Below are 24372 nucleotides of genomic sequence, written 5' to 3' on the forward strand. Positions count from 1 at the left end.
GTCTGCTATGTATCGTCTGTCTTCCTAATGCGTAATCTTGCAAGTGTGATTACACTCAGGTAGCACTTGAATTGTGTAGTTATTTTGATTTATTATTTGGGATACTTTATTAGCTTTTGACTCAAAATGCTGTAAAGCTTGCCAGCATTACAAAGCAAAACCTGAGAGACTATACTTTTTAGGAATTTCTTAAATACTGGTTATGTAAGACTCCTTGAGATATTAGATGCCAAAATGAAAGTCTAAAAAAACTTGTGGCAATGTAGTCATACCTTTTTTTTTTTTCCTTTTTTTAGTAAAGGTAAAGCTAGAAACATGAAGAAACCGTGGTGTTTCATAATTGCACATTGCACATAATGAATTTCAATTAAGATTTATTATTGATCATTGCCCTTTTGAGAGTATATGTTCTCTGCCTTGATTTTAAAGAACTGGGTCTCTTTATTGGGTAATCATCTATGCTAATATACTTTGGCTATTCTAGATGTTTTGACAGTCTCATGTAAACCTTCATCAGCTCATGTTGAACTGCTACCTTTCTGCAGTCTTAACTTGGTGTGATCTGCGCTGTTCAGGAAAGAATAACCTATAGAAACTCAGATAACAGGGCAAGGTATGCCAGAACTGGCTATAGATAAAATGCCGTCACTTAAGTAAACTATAAAAAAGAAAAGACGGGAAATTATTTTTAAGGGAACACACTTTAAAAACGTTAATGCCAAGTTAAGTGCTCCGACAACAGTGTCAGATTGAAGTCTGTGTCTTTTTGCAGTGATTTAACTGAACAAATGTTTGTGCAAAGGTAAAAATAACTCTTTAAATTCTTCAGTATTTTTTGTTCACTCTCCCTAAAGTTGTACGTCTCTATCTGTGTTACGCAAGGCAAATGTAAGTGGTTTGTGGTTGTCCTTTGGAAGTCTATAGTATTTCTGAGTAGGAGCTTGACTACAAGGTGCATCGTTGTCTGCAGTAAATTTTGACCGATTTTAGCCATTTTTTATGGCCCAAAGAGTTTGGGAGACACTGTCTTCAAAGTCACGCTAAAACAAGATGGAAGCCATCAACAGTGCAGACACAAGAATAGGTCACCTAGGTGCACGTTTTATGACCTTCTGCTGAAGCCAGTGGAAAATGGAGCACCATATTGCTATGACTTCTGTAGACCACAGATCTTTGAAGTGTGCATTTTTGGCAGTTTTACTCTTCAGCTGTCTCAACGTGGCTAACGTCATCTGAGTAAGTGGTTTGTTGGATAGTTTTATAAAACAAAATGATGTATTTAAATAAGTAACGTGCATGGCAATTACCTAATTTGGGTTTCCTCCATTAGAAAATCGTAAAGATACAGAAAATGTTAATACTTAGAAGCATAGGACGTGAATATTAGAACAGCTGCAGGACCTATTGGGTTTCTTTAAATCTGAGAACAGAAGTGAAGAGACTATTAAATACAGAGCAAAAGTTCTTTGTTATATAAGTGTAGAATAGGTTGGCTCAATCTTGCACGTGAAGAGTGAAAGTTAAATAGAAAGTTTTGATAAATTGTCCTATGTTAGAGTTCTTTGTGTCTTTTACCTGTTAATTATTTCCATGCACACATGTGGCTGCTGTAGGAAAATAAATATTTCAAGATTTCTAAAAAGAAACCATTGCTGAGTTTGTCTTGGCACTCACCTTACCTTACAGCAATTTCTTCTGATGTGCTGACACATGGAGTTGCTTATATATATTAAACGTTTTGGCAAGTACTGTAAGTGGAACATAGACATTGTTCACACGAGTCATGTAAAAATCATACTTTGCATCGGCTGACAGTTTCCAATAGAGAGAAGCATGGGAAAAGTTTTGTTTTGTTTTTAAAAATCATTTATTTTTAAGATGCAGCAGATTTTTACTTTATGGAAAGTAAACTTTGAACTCAAACTATGTAATGGACGTTCACACTTTTTTACGAGGGTTTTTTGCATGCAAATTCTGAAATTAAGATTATGATTGTCTTATTTCATTTCTTAGGATAGAATTTGAAGTAGTCTGTTACAAAAAGATGATCATCTCAGTGTCTTATCTCACTTTAAGCTTCCTTGCTGAAAAAGATGACTCATTTAACAGTGGAGCAATGTTGTCGCTTGAGAGATCCTGTTTCATTGTTTAGAGCATGTAGGCCTTGAGTAAGACTCTGCCCCTTCCCTAGATAGGTTACCATTAATGAATGAAATCTGACTCCTATGAAAAGCACAGCTTGTGTGGATTTTAATAGGATAAGAATGGGAACCTTTTTCTTTCTTGACCATTTTGATTGAAATGCGGGAGTACTAGAGCTGTAGCTGCCAGATTATTCTGTAATTAAGCCTGCATAACATTTTTCCATTGTAGGACCTTTTTCATTAATTAAAATTTAATATAGTATCTGATTGGGAAATCTTTATGCTGATGCTAGACAGTAGCTGAGTTGTTTGCAGGTCTTCAGATAAAGTATCTGTTTCTGAGAAGAAAATAAGGAGGACATTGTTTTTTAGCATGTTTGGAAGAGGGTTTTTTTTGTTTTGTGGTGATGGTGATGTTAACGTGTCTCGTTGAGAAACCCTTACGCTCCTTTGCTTTAGAGCAAAGCTTTGGATACCAATGGGAAAAGAACTCTTGCTAGAATGTAGCTTTTGTTATGGTATGAGAAAAACACCCAAACTCGCTAAGTTACAGACATTTGAAAATCTTCCATTTCGTGTGCTCACTAGAGACTGCTGGTATTTTTATTAAATACATCTTCTTGAATTCCATTTGTACTGAGCGTGATTGATCCCAGGCTAGAGAGTCTAAGCAGGACTTCCCTGTGGTTGTTCCTCATGGCTGTAGTGCTATGGAAAGGGGCAGAAAGTAGGGAGACTCCTTTCTTTTCTGAATTGCACCTAAGCAGTGAAGAGGAGAAGGAAAAACCATCCAGAAGGAACTGAATACGGGAAGGGAGCAGAATTGTGAGGACTAAAGAGGAAGGGAGAGGTAATGGAAGCTTAGCTGGTTAGTTAAAGGTAGAAATCAGGTCGCATGTAGGGGAACAGATGGCTTGGAGGGTGGGTAGGAGATCAGAACAGAGGGGTATGTATTAACACTTAAGTCTCGGGCTTTTGTTTAAAAAAAAAAAAAAAACACGTTTTGCCTTGAGGCACTGTATTTTCTGCTGTCAATAAATAGCTTTAAGACCTACTGGTGAAATGTGTCTCTTATTCCCTCTAGTACCTGATGTGTATTAGTTCTGTCAGTAACTGTTTTAGCTCTAATAGTGAAGGCATATACCATTTGGATGTTGCAAGTAACCAAGTTGCAAGTTATGGTTCTGCAAAATTGAATTTCTTTTCTTTTATTAAAGCAAATGCAGGCACACTTTGTGCCTTTTGAAGACAAGGCTGAATGGTCAAATATGCTACTTAAAAAATGCCAGAATGTGTGCAACCTTAAATTGATCAGCAGTCTTTTGGAGTGAGTTTAGTTATTTAGCTGTATCCATTGTAAATTAAGATAATGCAAAGGCCAGAATTTGTATAATGTTATAATATGAAATATAATGCCAGATTCAAACTCTAAGCGTTTTTAAATTGTAAGCTGATCTTCTATGAGTAATACTTCATAATGCCTTCAGAGTCTTTATTAGTGGGTTGGATACTACATTAGTATTTGTGTTTTGGGTGAATTTCTTGTGCAAGATTTAATAGCAAGGTTACTTGGAACTGATTTATTCATATTCTCTATTTGATACTCTAAGCCCTTATTTCTGGGGATGGGGCTTTTTACTGCTTGAATTTGTAAGATCCAAGAATGACTCTTAAATTTTTTTTTCTTCTCTCTCTCTCACTTGTCGTAACACCTATGTGAGATGAAACAGTACTGACATTTTACATATGAAGAGCAGATATGCAGAGAAATTAAAGCCGAGATCTCTCAAGTTATTTAGGACTCTTAAGTAGGTAGTTAGCTCTCTCATTTTGCCATTGATTTCAATTCTGTGATGAGTATCAAATGAGTAATTTTAAACTATCTGTATGTTTCCCTGTCTGATTAGGTTGATTGCCTTTATACTGACAGAGATTTCTGTTTTGGGGAAGCAATTCGAATGAACGCCATCTATTTTAATTAGATATCTAAATATTTTTGTGAATTGGGCCCTGATTGAGATGACTTGTCCAGGAGTGCAAAGAAAATGGATGATGAGAAAGGAAATTGGGTTCAGCTGTCCAAGGCTTAGGTTGGTGTCTAAACCAATGCACTGTCGTCCTAGTCTGGGTACAGTTTCCCCTTATTCTTTAACTGAACTGTCAAGAAGACTGCCGGAGCACAGAGTCAGAAGCAGGGGGAAAATGAGATAAGACACACAGTTCTGCCTTAATTGTAATCCATGGAAAATGTGTTGTCTTTATTGGGATAATAATTCTACTGTTTCTCTTACCCCTTTTTCAGCTAAGCTTCTAATTCAAGAAGACATTGTATGCGCTTGGTTGGCTTAGGGCATATGGATAATCCCATTAACTTCATGGGTCTAGTAATATAATTGCGGCTCACTGAATGAAGAATTTAAAATAAAACTTTAAACCCAAGACGGTAATAGAAGCCATTATCTTTCAGAGTCCTTCAAATATTAAAATGCTCTTCACTAGTAACTTCGTGAGAATGAACAGGAAAAAGTGTATGGATTTGGTCACATGAATTTACATATAATCTTGACTATATAGATAGCTTAGTTTCATCCAATTCCTTGTCTTTAACAAATATGAGGAAGATATTGAGCTTCAGGTATGAGCATTTATCATTTTAATCGCCATAATTCTTTAAAACTCCTGCAGTAACTGTGCATTCATTTTAAACTGAGAGAGACCTCCTGTGAAGTACTTGCGGATTTGTACAATCTACAGGATGCTTTAAGTTTCAAAAGGGAAATTGGGTAGTAAGTGAGTATCTGCTAATGGAGGGCATTTTCTGAGGTGATATGTGTATGTTTCATAAAATATGTTGCTAGCACTGCCAGGAAAGACGTGACTAACCCTGAACTGAAGTTTGTATGGTGGTAGTTTTAAAGGGAATTGCAAAGGATAGTTTGGCACTGTGTCTGATACAGGCTGGAGTTGGTGAGACGTATGAGGAGCTGCAGCTGCTGCTTCAGATAGTCCTCAAGGACTGGTGATTAAGTTGGGGATGCATATATGATCCTGAAGAAATGAGCTCTTCATTTGACATTTGGAGCATCGTTTACTTTTGCTAGGGTTTTTTTTTTGCTTGTTGTTGAATCATGATTGGTGAAGTGAGAGAGTGCGTTCCACTATTTGTCACATGCGTGACTTCTGAGGGTGTCACATTTTAAATGTTGATGGAGATCTTTGTCCCTTGAAATTAAGTACTTGAAAATATAAGAACAGCTATACTGGAGTCATGCCATAAGTCCATTTAGCCCATTGTCCTGTTTTTGACAGTGACCAATAGCAGATACCAGGGGAAGTGAATAAGAAGCGGGCAAACATACTGTATGGTCTGCTGTGGTCTCCCAGCTTCTATTAATCTTCAGGTCATGGATTTCCTGTGCCAGAAGTGGTAACTATGGATTTAATAGCTCTTCATGGAATTTCAGCATTAATTTTTGGAACTGCTTTCTGAATCTCTGTAAATTTTGCGCATGTCTGTGTGTCTCTACAACGTCATCTGGCAGTGAATTTCCATCCCTTATTTATGCTTTGGGCAAATCTCCTGTAATTTATTTTGAGCCTTCCACCTAGCAATTTTATTTGATAACCTTAATTCTTCTTTTCTTATGGGCAATACTCATTGTCTGTTCACTTTAATTTTTGCTTGCGATTCTGTAGATCTTTCATTCCCCTCTAAGCAGAGAAGTCCTGAGCTGCTTAGCAGTTCTAGTTGCCATTCTGTGCCCTGTGACCCTGTTGCTATTCCGAGTACCCTTTCCGTCTTTTTAGATGAGGTAGGAGAGCACAGAAGTGCAGTTAGTATTCAAAATGCAAGAGTGTTCTGGATTTATACAATGGCAAAATAATGTGTTCTAGTCGGTATTCTTTTCTGATGATTCCATCCTCGTAGCGCTGGAGGTGTTTTGAAGAGCACTTCTGAACACTGAGCTAACAGTTTATAGAACCGTTTGTTGTGATTCCAACATCTTCCTAACTGGGCGGACTCGGAGGGTGTTGCTGTGTACATTAAATTAGTATTGTTTCACCCTTTGTGTACTCAGATGAAATTTCTTGGGCCGTTTTATCATGCTGGTGTTCACTGCTGTGAATGCTAGTCTTTGCAGTTGAGTTTAGTTTTTTTACACTTGAATAACTTAATCATCAGTTAACTTTGTCACATCGCTGTTAATTCCTGTGTTAGAACACCTATGAACATGCTAAACGGTAGTTTTTACAGGTGCAGGTGACTGTAGGATTTTCAGTAGCGGAAGTCATTAGTAGACAGGAATGACTTTTTCCTGTTTTAGATCTTTTAGCTAGTTTAGTCATCTGTTAGAAGACCTTTCCCTCCTATACTGTAGCAGCTTAGTTTCTTTAAGAGATTTCAGTGAGCATTCAGTTGAATGTCTTTTTAAAATCAAAGTAGACTGTATCAAATGGCTCTTTATTCCTCTGTGCTCAGTGAGTTGTTCAAAGAACTCCAATATATCCATGAAGCCTTACTTTCCTCTGCATAAACTGTTCTTACTCTTTGTGGATATATTATATTTTTCTTGTTTTCAAATTCCAGGCTTTAATGTAGCTTCTGCTAATTTGCTGTGTGTTGATATTGGACTTTACGGGCTTTTGTTCACTGGATTCCCCTTTGGAACGCTTTAAAAAAAATATGTTCACGTTTACTACTTGTGCTTTGACATTATCCCTAAAGTAATTGCTTCAGGTCAGCAGCTCTGTGCTTTCATAGATTCATTTGCAAGATTTGACCTGATGTAACTGTCTTTCATGGTCAACCTGGAGGAAAAAAAAATAAATCTGGTAACAGTATTTTCATTATTGTGGTTACATACAAATAATAGCTTTCATATATTTCCTTCCCTTTTTCTTTGTCGTAGCTGTTTACCCTTCTGTTTTGATTTGTGCATTGCAGTGTGGAGGGAATTATTTTGATCAGTCAAACTTTTAGACCAAATGATCCTTTTCTAAAATGTTAAATCCTTCATATAAGCAAATTGAAAGAATTAATTTTGAAGAAATTTGTAAAGTCACAAAATAATTTGCTTAGCATTACAGCAGTAACACAGATACGGAACTGTTTCTTTCTTAAGAGAGCCAGGAACCGAAAAGCCTTCTCGGGCTAATACTTTCTTTGCGACCGTGAAATTTAGAGCGATCTTAGACTCTCTGTTGGTATGTTTTACTAATCAAATGCAGAAGTTGATAAATGTTCAAATCCTCGCTTCACTTTGAGTCTACTTAATGCTAATTAAAAAGAATCATGACAAATGGAGGATTAGTTCTTGTGCCAGATTGGGGATTATTAGTCTTTAAAAGAAATAGCTTGGAAAAGTTCAGTGTTTAATAAATATGTGACATATTAAAGCACCTTACCCCATATGATACTGATTATGGTATAAGTGTTTCTTTAAGATGACATATGTCTTTCCATTAAAAATGCTGGATTTACAGAATCGGCCAATAACCATTCCAGTGTTTTGTTTTAAACTCTGGAAAATTGATAGGGCGAATTCCATGTCATAGGTTCTGCATGGTCAAACAGTGCATATCTTATTGCAGCATAAAAATTTTTGTCTTTTCCTTTTTGATTTAAGGTGGAAGGAGAAAGGAGAGCGAGTTCCTTTATGAATTAGAATTGTTATTAAAAACCTTATTCTTGTGATGCAGAGAATTCACGTGAAACCCTTGGGGAGCCTTGTTTTTCTGTCTTTGTTAACATAATTGTTATAGCTATTTTAGTATGCTTCATAGATTTCATAATAATCACAAATCTTGTAGTTTAAAAATAAGTTTCTCATGGTAATTTTTAGTGGACTTGAAATTAATGTTTTTGAACAGATTCCTAGTCTGTATTGTGCGGTTTTTTGGTGTCTTGCAATAGGTCTACTAACAATGAGTTCACGTTTTGAAATGTGAGGTTGTTACTAAACGAAAGGCTGAAACATAATAAAAACTATGACCTATTTTTCTTATATCAGCTGATAATGAAAAAGGTGCTAAGTTGGATATGTGAAATATAAATGCTAAGTAACTCTTCCGTAGTGCTAGTGGCATTCTGCGTTTTCTTGTAAGAGGAATCAGTTTTTGTTTGGTAAGGTGGCTTTTATTGTAGCGGTGGTGTTGCACAGTTTAAAAAAAAAAAATAAATTACTTCATTTGATGGAAATAAATGAAAGCTGGTGCTAAACGTGTAAATTGTCATTACGTATTCCAGTCTCCTGGGGATACTCGTTAAGCACCCGGTGAACACAATGAGCGTCCTTCCCAGCTCACCAAGGAGGAAACGGACACATCCAGAGTCCTAGATAAGGGCTCAGAGACTATATAGATCAAGATAAGGAGTAAAAGCTTACAACGCACAAACTTGTCAATGTCCTGATTTTAATGCAAGCCTTTCCGTATTTGTGTGTGTTTTTTTTTTTTTTTTCTTGAAGCATTGACTACTGCACTCATACCGCATTTCAATCTCTGTTTAAAGTGTAACTGATAGTCCTTACGGTCTAAAGAAAAGCTAGAATGGAAGTGTAGTATACAGTATACAGATAAAAGCAATGCTGTTTTGTTTTCATTTATTTATTTTTTAGTCAGTCCTAAAACTTTTAGGCATCTTAGTTCTGAATACTTTGTATCACTGCTACTAAATGCCTCAGTGTAAATCTCTTGGCAATGTGTTCAGAATATTTTTGTTGTTATTTATAGGATTGAAAAATGTTAGCAACGTTTTCAAGAACAAAGCAAAAAACAGATCTTGATTGACTTCTTCCCAACAGTTCTTAACAGGTTAAGCAAAACGCTGACTTTCAAAAATTCTGTGCCATTATAAAAAATTGTGATCATCCAGTTACTAGATTTTTTCCTTTGAATGTCAGCACTGTTTTCAATGTTTGTGCCTCTTCTTTTGAACTAAGAGTTCTGTGTAAATAAGCTAACTTATCCCAACATTTTTGAACGTGTATTTGAGGATGAAGAGTGCCCGTTTCAAGCCTAGATGCTATTTTATCGTTGATGGTGCGGAAGGTGAATGAAAAAGGAAGTTTTAAATACAGTTATTTTCAAACATGAAACAGAAAGTGTAATTTTGCAGAAATGTAGTGGGGATTTGGAGCAGGAAGATGCAGTTTAGAACAGAATAAACTCTATTGGAGGTATATATACTTTGTGTTACTCCTGAATGCTACTATCAGAACCTGTTAATTATACCTAATCCTTTTGTCCTTATTATTTGATTGCATTAGATGAAATGCTTGTTATCGACAAATATCAGTTTATATTTGTGACTAGAAATAGTTCCTTTTCAACAGTTACTGTCTTAAGGTATCAGAGATGCATGCTGTTTGGGAGTGCTGTGGTTCAGAAATACAGCAACCACTGAAATAATGCTTTTGCAGACGGGGCTGGAGGGCTCGCTTGCATGCGATCGAAGTAGTTTCATTAGAAACGAAGAAGGGTGACATGTGGACAATTCCTGTCTGACCTTGCAAATTAAGTTCTCAGATGCATTGACTGATTTTATATATTAAACAGTACATTTCAGTTCTCAAGCAGTTCAGTTTTGATCACTTCAGTCTCTTGATTGCTTTTTCTTTAAATTTTGAAAATACCTTTTTTTTTTTTTAATTCAAATGCTACATTTTAAAGTAGAATTCCTTAAGCTGTCACCTGCAAAAAGTTTTCTCTTCTCATAAGTCAGAATTGGACGATACGCCCCTTTGGGTGTGTGCGCTAGTATGCCCTCTTTCCCTTCTCTGCCCGGCCCTGCTGGGGCGCAGGTGCTTGCGTTCTGTACGCTGTCTGCCTTCAGGCTTCCTCGGTAATTATCTCTTCCTATTGAGCATCATGCCTTTCCTTTTTTGGGATGCAAATCTCCACGTTGTATCACCAAGTGTGATGTGGCTCCAAGTGGAGCATGAATCAGAAAAGCTGGTTTGGTTTGTGCCTGCGTCACTGTGTGGCCCTGAGTTAGTTTAACACTGCGCCTCCGTGTTGCTGCCCTAGCAAGGGTACTAACCTGCTTTATGTAATGCTTTGACATCCGCTCATAAAAAGCGAGGCTCTTTTTTCTGTTTCTTAATAATAGTGGCTATGTGATAAACATGAGATACCTTTTTTTATATTTGAAAATATCAAAAGTTTAATTTTGCAGTTATCCTTATTTTAAAAGCTCCAGAAAATAAGCAGTGTATATTGTTGTTACAGTGATTAATGGCATGGTCCAGAATTGCAATTTCCAGAGTCAGTTAAAGATTTAGCCAAACATCTCTCACTAAAGCTAGAAAGATGAATGTAGTTTCACAGGTTGCAGTTTGACAAAGAAACGATATGACTCTTGAGTAAACGTACCAACCTGTCTTTATCCAAATTTGTCTCCTGATAATTCCAGTGAATTTTTTCTCTATCTGTGCATTGCATTAAGCAGAACAGTAATTTTTTTTTTTTCTTCACTTGTACCATTTTCTTTGAAGTTGCATTGACTCTATGTTTGAGGAGTTAAATGTGTTTCTAACTGTGGTGGTGTCTGTTTTGTCAGCTTGAACTAATTTACTTAAATGGTACAGGCTACTCTTCTTCCAGAAGAAATTGAATTGGTCAAATGATGATAAAAGGATATTAAGTAGGAGAACAGTCACAGTTAAAATAATATTAAAAATCCAAAAGGCTTCACATTTCATGTGACTGAGATCTTAAGAAGGGATGTCACGAAGAAACAAATGTTAGAACTATCTCAAATTCTAAGATTAAAAACCTAAGTTTTCATTGAAGAGTTGCCCTTTCCCATGCTGTCAAGACTTCTGTAGGATTGTACCTGTGCAACCTCTTTTTAAGATATGAGATAGGATAAGAGTTAGGAGGGGAATAAGCAGTGGGTTTGTGCAACAGAAAAAAAGGTATACTAGCTTTTCATGACTATTATCTTATGGAGAAATAGCGTGTAAGTGTGTGTACACATACAGATCTATCTTGCAAAACAGACCATCTGTCTTCTCATGTTTGACTGCAGCAGCTATGATGGCCCAGGAGAACGCTTCTTATGCAAGGAAGTTGACTGATAGTATTTTTTCTTTGAGGCATGTTATACTAGAATTTGTTTTTAGTGTTGTTCTGTCACATTCCAGATCTGGTGACTTTTAGGCTGGCTGAGGTGTACTGCTATTTGCTCCAAACTCTGTCAGACTGCTGGGAATATGTCCATTTTTTTGAATTACAACTTAAGTATACCTTGCTTCAAAATTCCTCGGGGTCAGAAGACTGCTTTTAGAGAACTGTAACCTACATACTTCAAAAATTGGAGTATCAGATTGGAATTGCGAATAATCAACTATTAAAATGTCGTGTGTCTTTTTTCCTGGTGGTCTATGGCAACTTTTATCAAAATATTATTGCAATAAAATACTTAAACAGTATTAAAAAACAAAGATATATGCTGAAATACATTTTCTGCTCACATATTGAAGTACTGGCTGGTTTTGCTATTGAAGAGGCTATTTTATATTGCCTTTACGTTAAAAGATCTACTTTGTGCTCTAAGAATGATGAATACTTGTTTGTGAAGTTGTGTGTGTGTGTGTGTATATATGTGTATCTGCATACACATATATACACACACCCCCATGTATATATATTCGACAGTAATTAAGAATGGCATTTTGCACTTTGACAGAAATCTTTAAAAATGGCTGAAAGCCCTATTTATACAGTAGCAACCCGGATGCCTCTGTGCAATTCTCTAAAACTCGGTCGCGATAATCATGGACCTTGTGAATGAGAAGGTGGGGGTCTTTGGAGTGGCTGCAGATTAGCCTCTCCTGCTGTTTTGTAATTATCAGAATCTGGATAGTCACTTATTTGAATGAAATAATGCATACAGTTTGTGCCTCCGAAGAAAAGCATGCATAATGTGATTGTAAGAAGAGGTTTTCAATCTCTCAGTGGGATGTCATAGGGTATGTTTATAAACTCCAGCCTAGCGGTTGCTCTGCAATGGAATTCCACTGGTATTGAGATAATAATTTGCACAGTCAAGCTGCTTTCTGTACAAAAACCCAGGGAATTATGAGACCCTAATCCTTTATTAATGTCAAACCATAGGCAGCAAGAAAGCGTAAGATTGCCATTCGAAAAGCCCAGGGGAAAAATCTTGAGGCCATCCGAGAGCTGAATGAGTATCTGGAACAGTGAGTGTCTTGCAAGAATACGGATTGTGTTTTGCTATTCTGATAAATCTTTTTAATTAAAATGGAATTTGCATTTGATTTATTCCTCTGCTTCCATGCTGGTCATTTACAGAATCCCTCTACACATTCTTTTCCTTTTTCCTCCCCTGCTCTCTGTATGCAGATTTGTCGGAGACCAAGAAGCTTGGCATGAACTTGCAGAACTTTACATCAATGAACACGAGTAAGTTGTTTGCTAAGTCCACATAAAAACTATTAAATTGAAATCTTACTCCATGTAAGTCACAGACCTCAGTGATTGTTTTGATGGATCAGTGTTAGAAAGTATACTGTCTCACTTCCAATATAGCACGCGTCATCAGGAAATAGTTAACAACCTTATCTGACTATTTAATGATATAACAAAGCATTTGGTTTTAGAACAGAAACAACTTACTAAATTACCTGTATATTTAATTTCTTTTAAAATAGCTGAGATAAAAAAAAAAAAAAGCTGTGTCTGTAGTGAAGACCAGCACACACTTACCCTCATTTTTCTTTCAAGTGATATTTTTTACTAGTAATAGATTTTAAAATCTGTACCTCTAAAAAAAATTAATTACACTAACTGTATGTAATGTTCTGTTTTTCTGTTAAGTAACCTCTGCAGGAACTTGCAGGACATATTTCTAAACCTGAAAAACGCACACGCACACACACGCACACACACAAATGGATCCAGAGCTAGAGGCATTTCGTCGCCTGGGTACAAAAGCCAGTGCAATCAAGAATGCTGAATGTTGTAGTAACTTGCTTATTGGATATTTAATGTTTTTGTTAGCTTTTTTTATTGCTGTAGTGACAGGAGGAAATCCCAGTGTGAGAGGATTAGCTCAAAGCCTTAGTACGAGTTTTCTAATATCACAGCATTAATTCTAACCTCCACCCAAAGGCGTATCTCCCCCACCGCCCCTGTTAGCTCTTCGGCCCGGCCTGAATTACATCGCATTGTTTGCTTCCTTCCTTTCTAGAGGGTAGTAAAAGAATCAAATTCTCAAGGAAAAAACAGCCATTCTCGTTCTCATGAAAAGATTGTTCCCTCATCACTTCTACTCCATTCTCACCAAAAATAATGATTAAGCTCTTTCAAATGCTGACTTAAAGAATAATCCAGGATTTCGATATCCAAATTTGTTTTGGGAAATTCACCAGCAACTTGTCCAAGAAAATAGCTGTTTTTTAAAAATGTGAACTAAACTCCAATGTATAAAAATATAGTTAACCTTATCAGAGCTGTCAGTACGAAAATGAATGATAGAGTGGAGCAGACATACTTACTTTTACTGATATATTTATTTATTTTTTCCCTTTGGCTATAATCTTCATTACAAAATGCTGCAGTGAAACTTAAGAAGTAAATTGCTTTTGCTTGCACTTATATCGGTCTATATTTCTAATAAAAATATTATGCAGAATTTTTTCCAGGTCATTGAAAAAATTGACTTTGCTTAGTGTACTCTTCTGAGCATTATTATTATTTTAATATTAATTTGGGAAAAAATTAGAATCTGGGATAAAAAGCAGCTAAAAGTTAATTTTTCATAAAAGGAAATAGTCAGCTTACCGGTTCTGTCAGTATCCTAAAGTTATTGTTGCCTGTGAAATTGCCATGCTGTTACCTTTGCTCATGAACATGCTTAGATTTCCAAGGTTGTGTAGTCCCCTGTTCTGTGTTCTGTTCCGTTTTGAGGACTGTGGCTTGCTTCTAATCTACCACTTTTGGAGACTGAGATGACTATCCTTTCTCTCCAAATTTCCTGACTGTCATAATGTGCACAGAGGAAAAATCACAGTACGTTTCTTTTAAGAAAAAAGATTATACAAATTACTTGTTTTGATACTGTCTCATCATTGCTAAATTGCTGGTACTCTAATATTAAATATTTGCTAATACTTGTGTTACAAACTTTGTGTCTTTGGTTTTTGGAATCCTACCGTGCAAGCTCTTTTGAACAATGCTATCATACATCTGTGGCAGATGCAACTTCTGCAGGAAACCGTATTAGCTGACACATTGTGAAGTTAGGATTTTTATTATTAATGTGAATAAATTTGTATTATGATCTTATCTTCATAATTCATGCTGAAAGCTTTAATTCAAAGAACAAGTGCTAGCCTTTTCTTTTGCAATAATAAATTTTTGCCTATTTTGACTGGTTTAATGCTTTTTTCATTTTGACTTTTTGATTTTAGAACTGGTCTTATGGGTTTTAGATCTCACTTTCTGTAGTTAACTGTGAGCGAATAACATCGAGAAATTAGTTCTTTCCTCTATAGCTTGATATATGAATCATCCTGTAGCTGAATTTTATGCAGAGGAAAACGTGAGTTTCTTCATAGCCTGAATTAAAGTAACTTCTAGTAGTTAACAAAATTTGCTTATCCTGTTTCTTCTCATCCTTTATTAATATGAAATGGGTAAAGTTTAAGTTTTCCGTGAGCTGTTCAGTATATAGCAGGGCCATTACATTTAGTCAAGATTTCACTACCTACAATGTAAAAATAATAATTTGTGTTTTCAAATGTTGTATAAAAATAGAACTTTTCTTTTGATCGTAAGTCATGTGAAGTTATGCAAGAAAATTAAGACTCCTTTTACCATAGTGTAAAGAAACTGAAACAAAGAGCTATATGCTTTTTTATATGTCACTTTTTTTATTCCCTAGCTATGCAAAGGCAGCCTTCTGCTTAGAGGAACTTATGATGACTAATCCACACAACCACTTATATTGTCAGCAATATGCTGAAGTAAGTATTTTCAGAAAAATCAATGTGTTCAACTACGTATTCTGTTTTTAATATCACTTAAGTGGTGAAAATTGAATAAAAACAGTTTATTTTAGTTTTTCCCTGGGAGATTTAAGAGAGTACACAGAGAATATGTTAGTTTAAAACATCTCATAGAAGTTAATATGTTAAGAAAATTATGTTTTGTTATTTAGTATAATAATATAACTAAGCTATAAGTAAGAGTAAGGGCAGGAATTATTGAAGATAAAATTTCCTTTTAAAAAAGCTATTCTTGCTGAAGTGTTTTTGCACTTTTCAAATCAAGTGTATGAGAAGTTAAACTTTTTCATAATAATGCTGTCTAGGAAGTTACGTACTGCCTGTAACTGTGGAGCCAGATCTTGGAACCCTTCATATAGGAAATTTTGCCTGAAAGAGCACAAGGTGGAGAGAGGACCCTTAAAAGATTTTTAAAAGGTTTTTAACAGTTTATAATAATTTTTCAGATGTATATATTTTTTTCTCTACATTATCTTGTTAACTGATGGGAAAGGATTTCATTTGTTTTGTTAACATGGATAAAATTGGATTAACATTAAAACTTGAAAGTCTGAATAGCTTTGTGGTAGAAAATCTGTGAAATGTCTTCTAATATTTATTCTCTTTCTTTTTTTATTTAATAACAGGCAAAATGAATACATAAGTAATAGAGTAATCTTTAAACTTTGCACATTTGTTTGCATTTGAATAGATAACAGGCATTGTGGCATAAATAAAAGGCATTGTGTTGTTTTGTGTACTGCTGGTAACTAATCCTACGCTGAAGGAATATAGAGTTAGTGTGGATTTGTAGCAGTCAGAATTTAGCTTTAGATGTAAAGTTTGTGTTATTTTCCTAGGAGACCATCACAAGATTATAAGTAATTTATCGATAGGTTCAAAATAATCACTCTTTTACTCTTATAGGAACTGATACCTAAATTAATGTTGACTTTTTTCCTATAGTTAAATGTTTTTTTTTTTTTAAAAAAAACCTTTCTTTATTGAAAAGAGCTCAGGTTTCTCCCCATCCAGTATGTAGCCTTTGACAGGACTTACCTGATTTGAAATGTGAAATACAAATCTGAAGAGAAGTTTTATAATATCTTTGATTCAAGAGTGAATGCTTGATGATATATCCAAGTTTCAGGAGCCTATCATTTTTACAGGTTAAATATACTCAAGGGGGGCTTGAAAACTTTGAACTATCAAGAAAGTATTTTGCACAAGCACTGAAGCTGAACAACAGAAACATGAGAGCTTTGTTCGGACTTTACATGGTGAGCTTGATTATAGATTTTCTGTGGTATGATTATATATTTTCTGTGTTACCATTTTGCATGTACTATTATGCACGTATTATTATCCTTTTTCATCTGACTTTTTTTGCTTTAACTTAATACCTCAGATTATTAACACAGTTATTAAATATTAGTTATGGACAATTTTATGCCAGTGGTTAAAAACAGTTAAAAGAAGCCACATCTGGATTCTATATCTGAATTCTGGTTCCTCCATCCCACATAGGATGGTAATATTTTATTAAACCTATTTTATTAGGAAGTTCAAGCTGTAGCGTTCAATTGCTTTTAAATATGTTTTTCTGTGGAAGCAAGGCTTCTCCTTTATGTACCTGCCCATATGTAAATCCAAACAAGATTTTTTTTGACTTAATGTTCCCCACTGGGATGCTCATGTATTTTGACTATCAATGTGGACATAAATGTGCCACGTTTGCTCGTGCCTCAATTTCTGTCAACCGAATGGTTTGAGCTTTCTCAGTTTTGCTTGCTGATCATGTTATTGCCGTGTTCTCCCAGGTTTATTTGATCAATGATTGATTTCATTTTAAAACATTTTGTCAGTTATCTTTTTTTATTTGTAAGAATTTCCTTTTATCCCAAACCCTTTTGAGGACCTCAGTGCTTCCAGAGGTTTAACAAGCCTCATACTGATAGACGACTTTGCCTAATGCATTTCCAACCACTTTGGATGGTGGTAAATCCCCATATTTAGGGGTTTCAGTTATACTCCACTGTAATTTCTGTATTCCATCATCAGAAGTTCAGTTCACTTGTGTTACCTATACAGTTACCTATAACACATTATTGGCCAGTATGCCATACGTCAGTTCTTTTGTACTTACTGGAAAGGATCACTAGGTTGCACCAAAATCTCCTCAGTGAATCTGTCCACATGACGTCAAACTTAAACAGCCGGTGAATTTGTATTATATTCTGTGTCCTTGCTACAGATAGGTGTGTATATGTATGTATATATAAAAAAAGACTTGGAAAACTATGTATTTTCTTAGCCGTAGCCTCAGGAAATTATTCCTCCTGTGCATCTTTTTCAATGGATATCTCTGTAAGTCTGCCACTGGAGTGCTAAGTTAAAGTAGAAGCATCTTTCTCTTCTGCTTGTGGGAAGTCCCTTATGCTTTGATATTTGTCCTCTTTTACAACTACAAAAAGCTAATCTATGCTGTTGTAGTCTTTCTCCTTACTCAAAGTATTCTTCAGCTATAAATCTTGCCCATGTTTTCCAAAGATTTGTAATCACTGACGCATGAAGTGCAAAAGAATTTAAAGTCAGTCTCCTCTCTACAGGATGGTGAACTATGGAAGGGTAGCAGCATAACGTGACGACTGCTTTTTTTTTTTTTTTTTTTACCAACTTGTTTTCTTCTGTTTTTTTTCTTTTCTCTTTCTAATTTCTAAATGGAACTTTCCATTTCAGTTTCAGAATCGATGTTTATCCTGTACAGCATTGTTGTCTTGAGTGTGGCAGATACAAAAGCATGTGATGCCATGTATACAGTACCTACAGGTAGAAGGTACTGGCATCAATACTTCAGTTTCTCCATGGGTGTTTAGGCCTTGGTGGAAGTTCTTTCTTTAGATCTTTTAAATGATCTTTTTCCTTTTTCGGGGAGAGGTGAGGCAGATAACTTTGAGGCTTCCTAAAAATGCCAGACAGTATTAATAGGAATTTCCTGTCAAGGATAACTTTCTCTTGGACATCACACTTAAGAGACTCGGACCTAACCTTCCTAGCCCATCTTGGATTGGTGATTATGTGTTCAAGAAAGAAAAAGATAGCTCCTTGCTGTTCCTTGGGTGCTTTAGCTTTTAAGGAAAAAGTTTTTGGAGAAAGCATTTAATGCTGTATAAATTAATGTGTTTATTAGCCTCAAGTGACTTTTAGGTGTGTATACATATGGACAACTCAATTGATTCTAGAACAGCCATAAGGATTTATGATGGCCAATCTTGGCTTGTCCTCATCCAGATCTTACCTCTCACCTGTTATTTTCAGTCTATAAAGGAGATTCTGCACCTGTTACTGATGAGAAGTTTGTTTTAGTGGTGCCTAAAAGTCATATACAGAAACCTGGATTTGCATAACACAAGTAAACTACTGCAAAAAGGGAATGTGTGCTTTGTCTCTGTTCCTTCAGTTTCTCTCAGGTGGTTGGCTGTCAGATTTCATTAGGTGATTTTTGCAAGGGCAGCTCTCCACCTCTGTTTGTGTGTCTACTCTTTGGCTCCCAATTTCTTCATAACCCTATTTCCAAGGTTTAAGATCTGTTCTTACTGTGGCTGCTACTTTTGTACTTAACAGACATGCCAGGTACTTGTAGTCCGTGGAGAAGGTCCATATCCCTGGTAAATGCTCTGTAGAGGCTTCCAGCCATATCTGCTGAGGGAACTTAGTATAAGGTCTCATCTGCCTTTAAAACTTGATATCTGATGTCATATGGAAAAATGTTATGTTGTTAATGGGAATCTGGGCTGCACAGTAATGTTTTGTATATCTTCTGTGATAATGAATTGGAAAAACTGATTTATACTTTTTACTTTGGGAGAAGCTGATTATGTCCAGCTTCTGTCCCTAACTCAGTACACAACTGAACCTAAGTCTAGTTTAGTTTTAATTAGAACAAACAATTGTTTAGCTACTTCTCAATTGGATACTGTTTACCAATCACATGGGTTTTTTTTTCCCCCCCGTATCACTGAGCCTGCAGCTCCAAAAGCAGAGATGTCCATCTGTTTACTTCCGCATATATATTTTACTGCTGTACTGTTTTTCTTTTTGTTTTTCTAGTCTGCCAGTCATATTGCCTCCAACCCAAAAGCAAGTGCAAAAATGAAAAAAGATAATATGAAATATGCCAGTTGGGCAGCTAACCAAATAAACAGAGCGTACCAGGTTAGTACGTAATTGCGTTCAGATACCTTCGGTACCCTTTACATGCTCTCTTCTTTTCTGCATTTTTATCAACTGCTATTTAGAAAGTTAGATATGACAGTTAACATAAGTCAGCATTATTTGCTTGGATTGTATGTGTTCTACTTCTCTTCACTTTCTTGAAAGTCTTAATAAATTAATACAAGTAAAGTTGATATTTTACAGTTATCAGTTTGTATTATCTACTCATTAGCTTTGAATACTTTTTTTGTATTAACATAAAATGACTTCTGAGTGTACAATGTAGTATAATGCTGACTTCCAAGATTCAAGTCTATAGCTATCTAAGTATTTTAATAAAACTTTGTATATCTTAATTCTTAGCATGACTTGGTCATCTACTTATACTATTTACTAGAAAACAAATGAAAATTCTAGAATTTAGTTTCCTTCAGTTTCGTTCTCATCTTTTAAAAGCACACTTAACAGTGTTCTTAATTACTTTAGGAGCTGTGACTGATGCTGGTTCTGCGTAATTTCATTTGAAAAATTCCTGTAAAATTGTGAAAATGTAGACTTTGTAGGCCACACTCACAGCTTACTAAAGTCAATAGGAGTCTTTTCAACGATCTGAAAAGCTATACATGAACCACTAAACTTGCTTCACCTAACTATGAATAGAAAACAGATTTTAACTCATAGGTTCTGTCCTTGCATCCTGCACTTAGTATGTCAGTTTGACTCCATTACCGCTATTTTTAATAGTCTAGCGGTCAAAGTGTATGTATCGGTAAGGTCAAACATCAACAACAGACTGTCCAGTTCTCCCCAGAACTCTGTTTATGAGCAAATATGTTGGTATTAAATGCAAAGAGTTTACACTTACAGTTATGTAATGCTCTTTTATCTCTTAATATTTCAGTATCAGAACCAAATATTTTTTTATTTATTTTTACTGCTGCTATTTCAAAGCTAAATACTAGCAAATGGCTTTTTGATCATTGTCATCTATTATGGAATTAAATTAGATTTTTCCTTTATGAACAGCACAGTTTTCTTAATGTACTGTTTGTCAGTTAATTGACAAGAGTGCAGCTTCTTTTGGCCAACAAGTGTTTTCGATGCCTTGCAAATTTGAAGTAGTTTCTATTTTCCTTGATTAGCCATGTAATTTGACTATACTGTACAGTGGAGATTATCTCGTTAGAAACGGTTTTGTAGGAAGTATATTGTATCCCTGAGGACATAATTAAGCACTTTATCCTTGCAAGCCTGAAAGTTTCTTTTTCTGTTTTGCTGTTTAATTGACTCCCTACTTTTTGTTAATAATTGACTCCCTACTTTTTGTTAATAATTGACTCCCTACTTTTTGTTAATAATTGACTCCCTACTTTTTGTTAATAATTTATCTAACTTGTTCATTATAGTAAGGTCACACATACCTTACTGTTTAGTATGACTTTTGTATCCAATTCCACACAAATAAGCAGGATTTCTTTTACTTCCGTATGTCTGATATTCCTGTAAGCACAAAGTTGATGGAAAAGCCAAGTACTGCAGGATTTATCAAAACAACTTGAAGAGCAGAACACACAGTAAATTTACCACTGATAGAACAAGATAGGTATTAAAATGTGTGAATTTGAGAAGAAACTACTATTAACATGTTTTACACCTTAATGAAATGAAATGCTTAGATTTAGAGAGGCTTTAAAAATGTTTTTGAGTGTTATAAGGTCTCCAGTTCAAAGACCAGCAGAAAGACCCATTAACACTTGTGGGAAACAGCCCCCTTCAAGACGCATCAGGATGGGAATATAAAATCAGTATTGGCTGTGGATTGATGGTGTACCAAGATTAATATCTAGAAATTTGTATCTCCAGGTTCCAAATATGATGAAAGTTTCATTAAAGTTTAGTTATGATAGTTTGAACTTACTGACTCACAGGCATATAAGTTTGCCTTTTTTCCTTTTTTCATGTGACTTTCTGTTAACGGCACTCTCTGAGGAAAATGAAATCTCTAAGAAAATATGACTTGTATTTTGGGGAGGTTTTTTTTTTTTTTTTTTTTTTTTTTTGAACTGAAAAGTGTGCTTCCATTGTTTCTGTGAAGTTACTTTGGAACCTGCGTTAAGCATTTTTGGTTGATGCTTACCAGAACAGATCACGTTAGCACAACTAACGTATATTTAAAACAAATGTCATAACTTCTTTGTGACTTCATACTTTTGTGATACATTGCATACTTCAGCAGGTCTTTTTTAGCTGTTTCGGACATAAAGTGACGCATACCATATCTGACTGGAACCGTCAGGGGAATTTAGCTATGCAGAAAGTGTAAGTGCTCAGACTAGAATTTGGCGAGCAACTGGCGCGAACAACCCTTCCCCTTCAGAAAAGTACCACAAGAAGCTCTAGTGACTGCAGCTGGACTGGACAACCCCCAGCCCAGCCCTGCTGAGCTTGTTACTCTGACAGGACTGCGGAAGGGTTTGGCCACTCCGGTGTTTACATCAGACACTTACAACATCCAACTGTTACAGCAAATGGTGTTTGGTGATGTAGTAGGTGGCAGTTTCCCCTATGAGTCACTGTTGATTTGTTTGCTCCTGTAGAGTGTTGAGCAGTTGGAAATCGTCATCTTTTGGACCTAAGGATGAAACCTCGGTCACTTGTGTCAGTGGAGGCCCTCGTGGCCTTCTTCCGTTAAAGGAGGATTGTCCAGCAGGTTTTAAGCTGGATACTTACATTATCGCTATAAATCCTTCTCACTTTCCTTGCATTATCCAAAGCTCTTTGTAAAGTTAAACGAGACCCTTAAGAGCTTGTTGAGTTTGTCATTGACTTGTTTTATTAGTTGGACCTTCTGATACTCTTAAATGCAATTTACTCTCTAGGACATGACTACAAAACAAGATGTATTTGCAATCCTGTCTTGGTTGCCCGGTCAAATTACATGAATTTCTGACTTTTAAAAATGAAGTTATTAATAGGGAAAAATTGCTCTTGAGCAATTGTCTTGCAAGGAGATCTTTCCTCATTCTCAATCTGGATTTTGAACTTAGAATTACCACCAGTTTGCTCGATAATTTTGGAAAATATCCTTTATTTTTCAAATTCAGGACTAGCTGTAGTTGCATTTTTATTTTTCATACAGTTTACCTGAGGTGTTTTTACTGGTCTCTTTCTTTCTGTTTATTCTCTCATTCAAGTGGTGTGCTTTGGCACTTGAGTTTTGCCTTTCCTATGCATTCCTGTTTGAAATGTAAGGAACTTTTTGTTTGATTGGTTAGTTTTTTTAAATGACGATAATCTTTAAGTGTAAAAAAACTACTTTACTTTTATAGAAGCCTGTTGGACTGTGGAGTAGTTCCTTTAAAGAAACATGTAGTGATAAAGAACAGCTGAATTAAATAATTTTTTGAAAAGTACAGATATTTGCTCCATCTGGTTAATACTCTTATTCTGATGTTAAGTATGTAACCATCGCTGCTGATTACTACTTCTCGTCTGTGCCTAATCGAGGAGAAATGTAAACTTATGAAGGAAGACAGAAAGGTTTTGTATCTAAGGTTGCTACTTGGAGCTTGAATTCCTGGCTCCTAATACAGGCGCTTAAAAAAGGTCATTATTCTCCAGGCTGCTTAAATTTAATTGGTTGGGTAAAAAAGAATAAAATAAAAATTTAAACTTTCATTTGAAAGACATTATAGAAGTACTAATTATTGAAAGAATTGTTATAAGGTTAAGCTTAGTTTTGCATTATTTTATCACTGGGAAACTCAGAGTATTCTATCAGTGCAGATTCTGTGAAGAAACGTATAGCCGTTCTAACTGTAGACATGAGTCACACAGTTACGTTAACATCGAAACAAAATATGGCTACCTAGGGCTCTTCAGTTAGATAATTGGTTTAGCATGTCCTCTGGTAGAAGTGCTTCAGCAGAGGCAGGCAAGTTTGATTAACGCTCACGAAAGTCTTTAATGTGATCCTGGTCATAGTAATTTTCCAGATACATGCTTCTTGGGTACACTGCTAAATTCTTCTGCGTTAGCAGTCCTCATGTTATTTATGGTTAGAAAGGTGATTTTGTTACAAACCATTTGGGAAAAAGAAAATTAAATCATGATTTTAAGAAATGGATTCCGGCTCAATCAGTCAAATTGCAGCGTAATGGCAGAATAGACAAAATAATTGTTCGTCAAGGCAAATTTGAAGTGATTAGATTTCCAAGTTTACTTCTGTTTGTTATGACGCGGAGTTTGGTTTTATTTGTTCAGCCTAAAGTACACGTCAGTATCATTAAGGCAGCCACTCTTGAAACTAACAAGTACCATTCTTAAACTAATGTCTTATGTCAGCTTTGCTTTCAGGGTCCCGAAGGCGAAGTAAAAATAAGTAAAATTATTTTTACCTTGAAACCTTCCTCTGCATGCTTGCTGGGAATCTTGCCATACAGCTTTCTGACCACCGAATATTCACACTTCTGTGATTTTTTTATTGAAAGTCTCGGAAATGCTCGTTTGAAACAATTTTTTTCAATCAGTTTTGCGGGGAGAGGCTGTTTGTTTGTCTGTTTTTGTGAAAGCCTCCCAAACTATCTACTTAGGACTACTCTTGTTTAGCGTGAAGAAAAAGAGAATATTGTATGAAATTCAAATCCAAGCAAAAGTTACTTCTATCAGCTGGGACAGTATTCAGAAATCTGTTTTTCCTGTAATGTTGGTTATTGCAGGTCATTATGAAAGCTGCACAACAAAGAGTAGATTTATACTTGCTACTAGAGTCAGACCATGGGACGGTCATTCATCTTGTGGAAATACGAAATTAGAAAATGCGGTGTTTTCAGTATGTCCTTTAATTATAAAGTGTTGTCATTGTAACAGCGTTTTTTTCCTAAGTATTTAATTTGAAATGGCATTCATTTGCTGTACCAAAACTGTTCCTTTAAGAGCTAGGTACTGATTGGGAATCCCAATGTTAGATTTTAGCCGGGGGGTCAAAAGCAGGTTAACAG

General features: G+C 35.6%; 1 protein-coding gene across 1 annotated transcript in view; it reads left to right on the forward strand.

The window, feature by feature from the left end:
- Nucleotides 1-24372, forward strand: part of EMC2 (ER membrane protein complex subunit 2) — a 46118-nt gene that overhangs the window by 17477 nt on the left and 4269 nt on the right. The window contains exons 6-10 of the mRNA XM_068933131.1: nt 12264-12349; nt 12513-12572; nt 15055-15136; nt 16327-16437; nt 19268-19372. Of these exons, the coding sequence (XP_068789232.1) occupies nt 12264-12349; nt 12513-12572; nt 15055-15136; nt 16327-16437; nt 19268-19372 (444 nt within the window). The remainder of the gene's footprint in view (nt 1-12263; nt 12350-12512; nt 12573-15054; nt 15137-16326; nt 16438-19267; nt 19373-24372) is intronic.

This window comes from Struthio camelus, chromosome 2 (genome assembly GCF_040807025.1).
Source record: "Struthio camelus isolate bStrCam1 chromosome 2, bStrCam1.hap1, whole genome shotgun sequence".
NCBI classification, from domain to species: domain Eukaryota; kingdom Metazoa; phylum Chordata; class Aves; order Struthioniformes; family Struthionidae; genus Struthio; species Struthio camelus.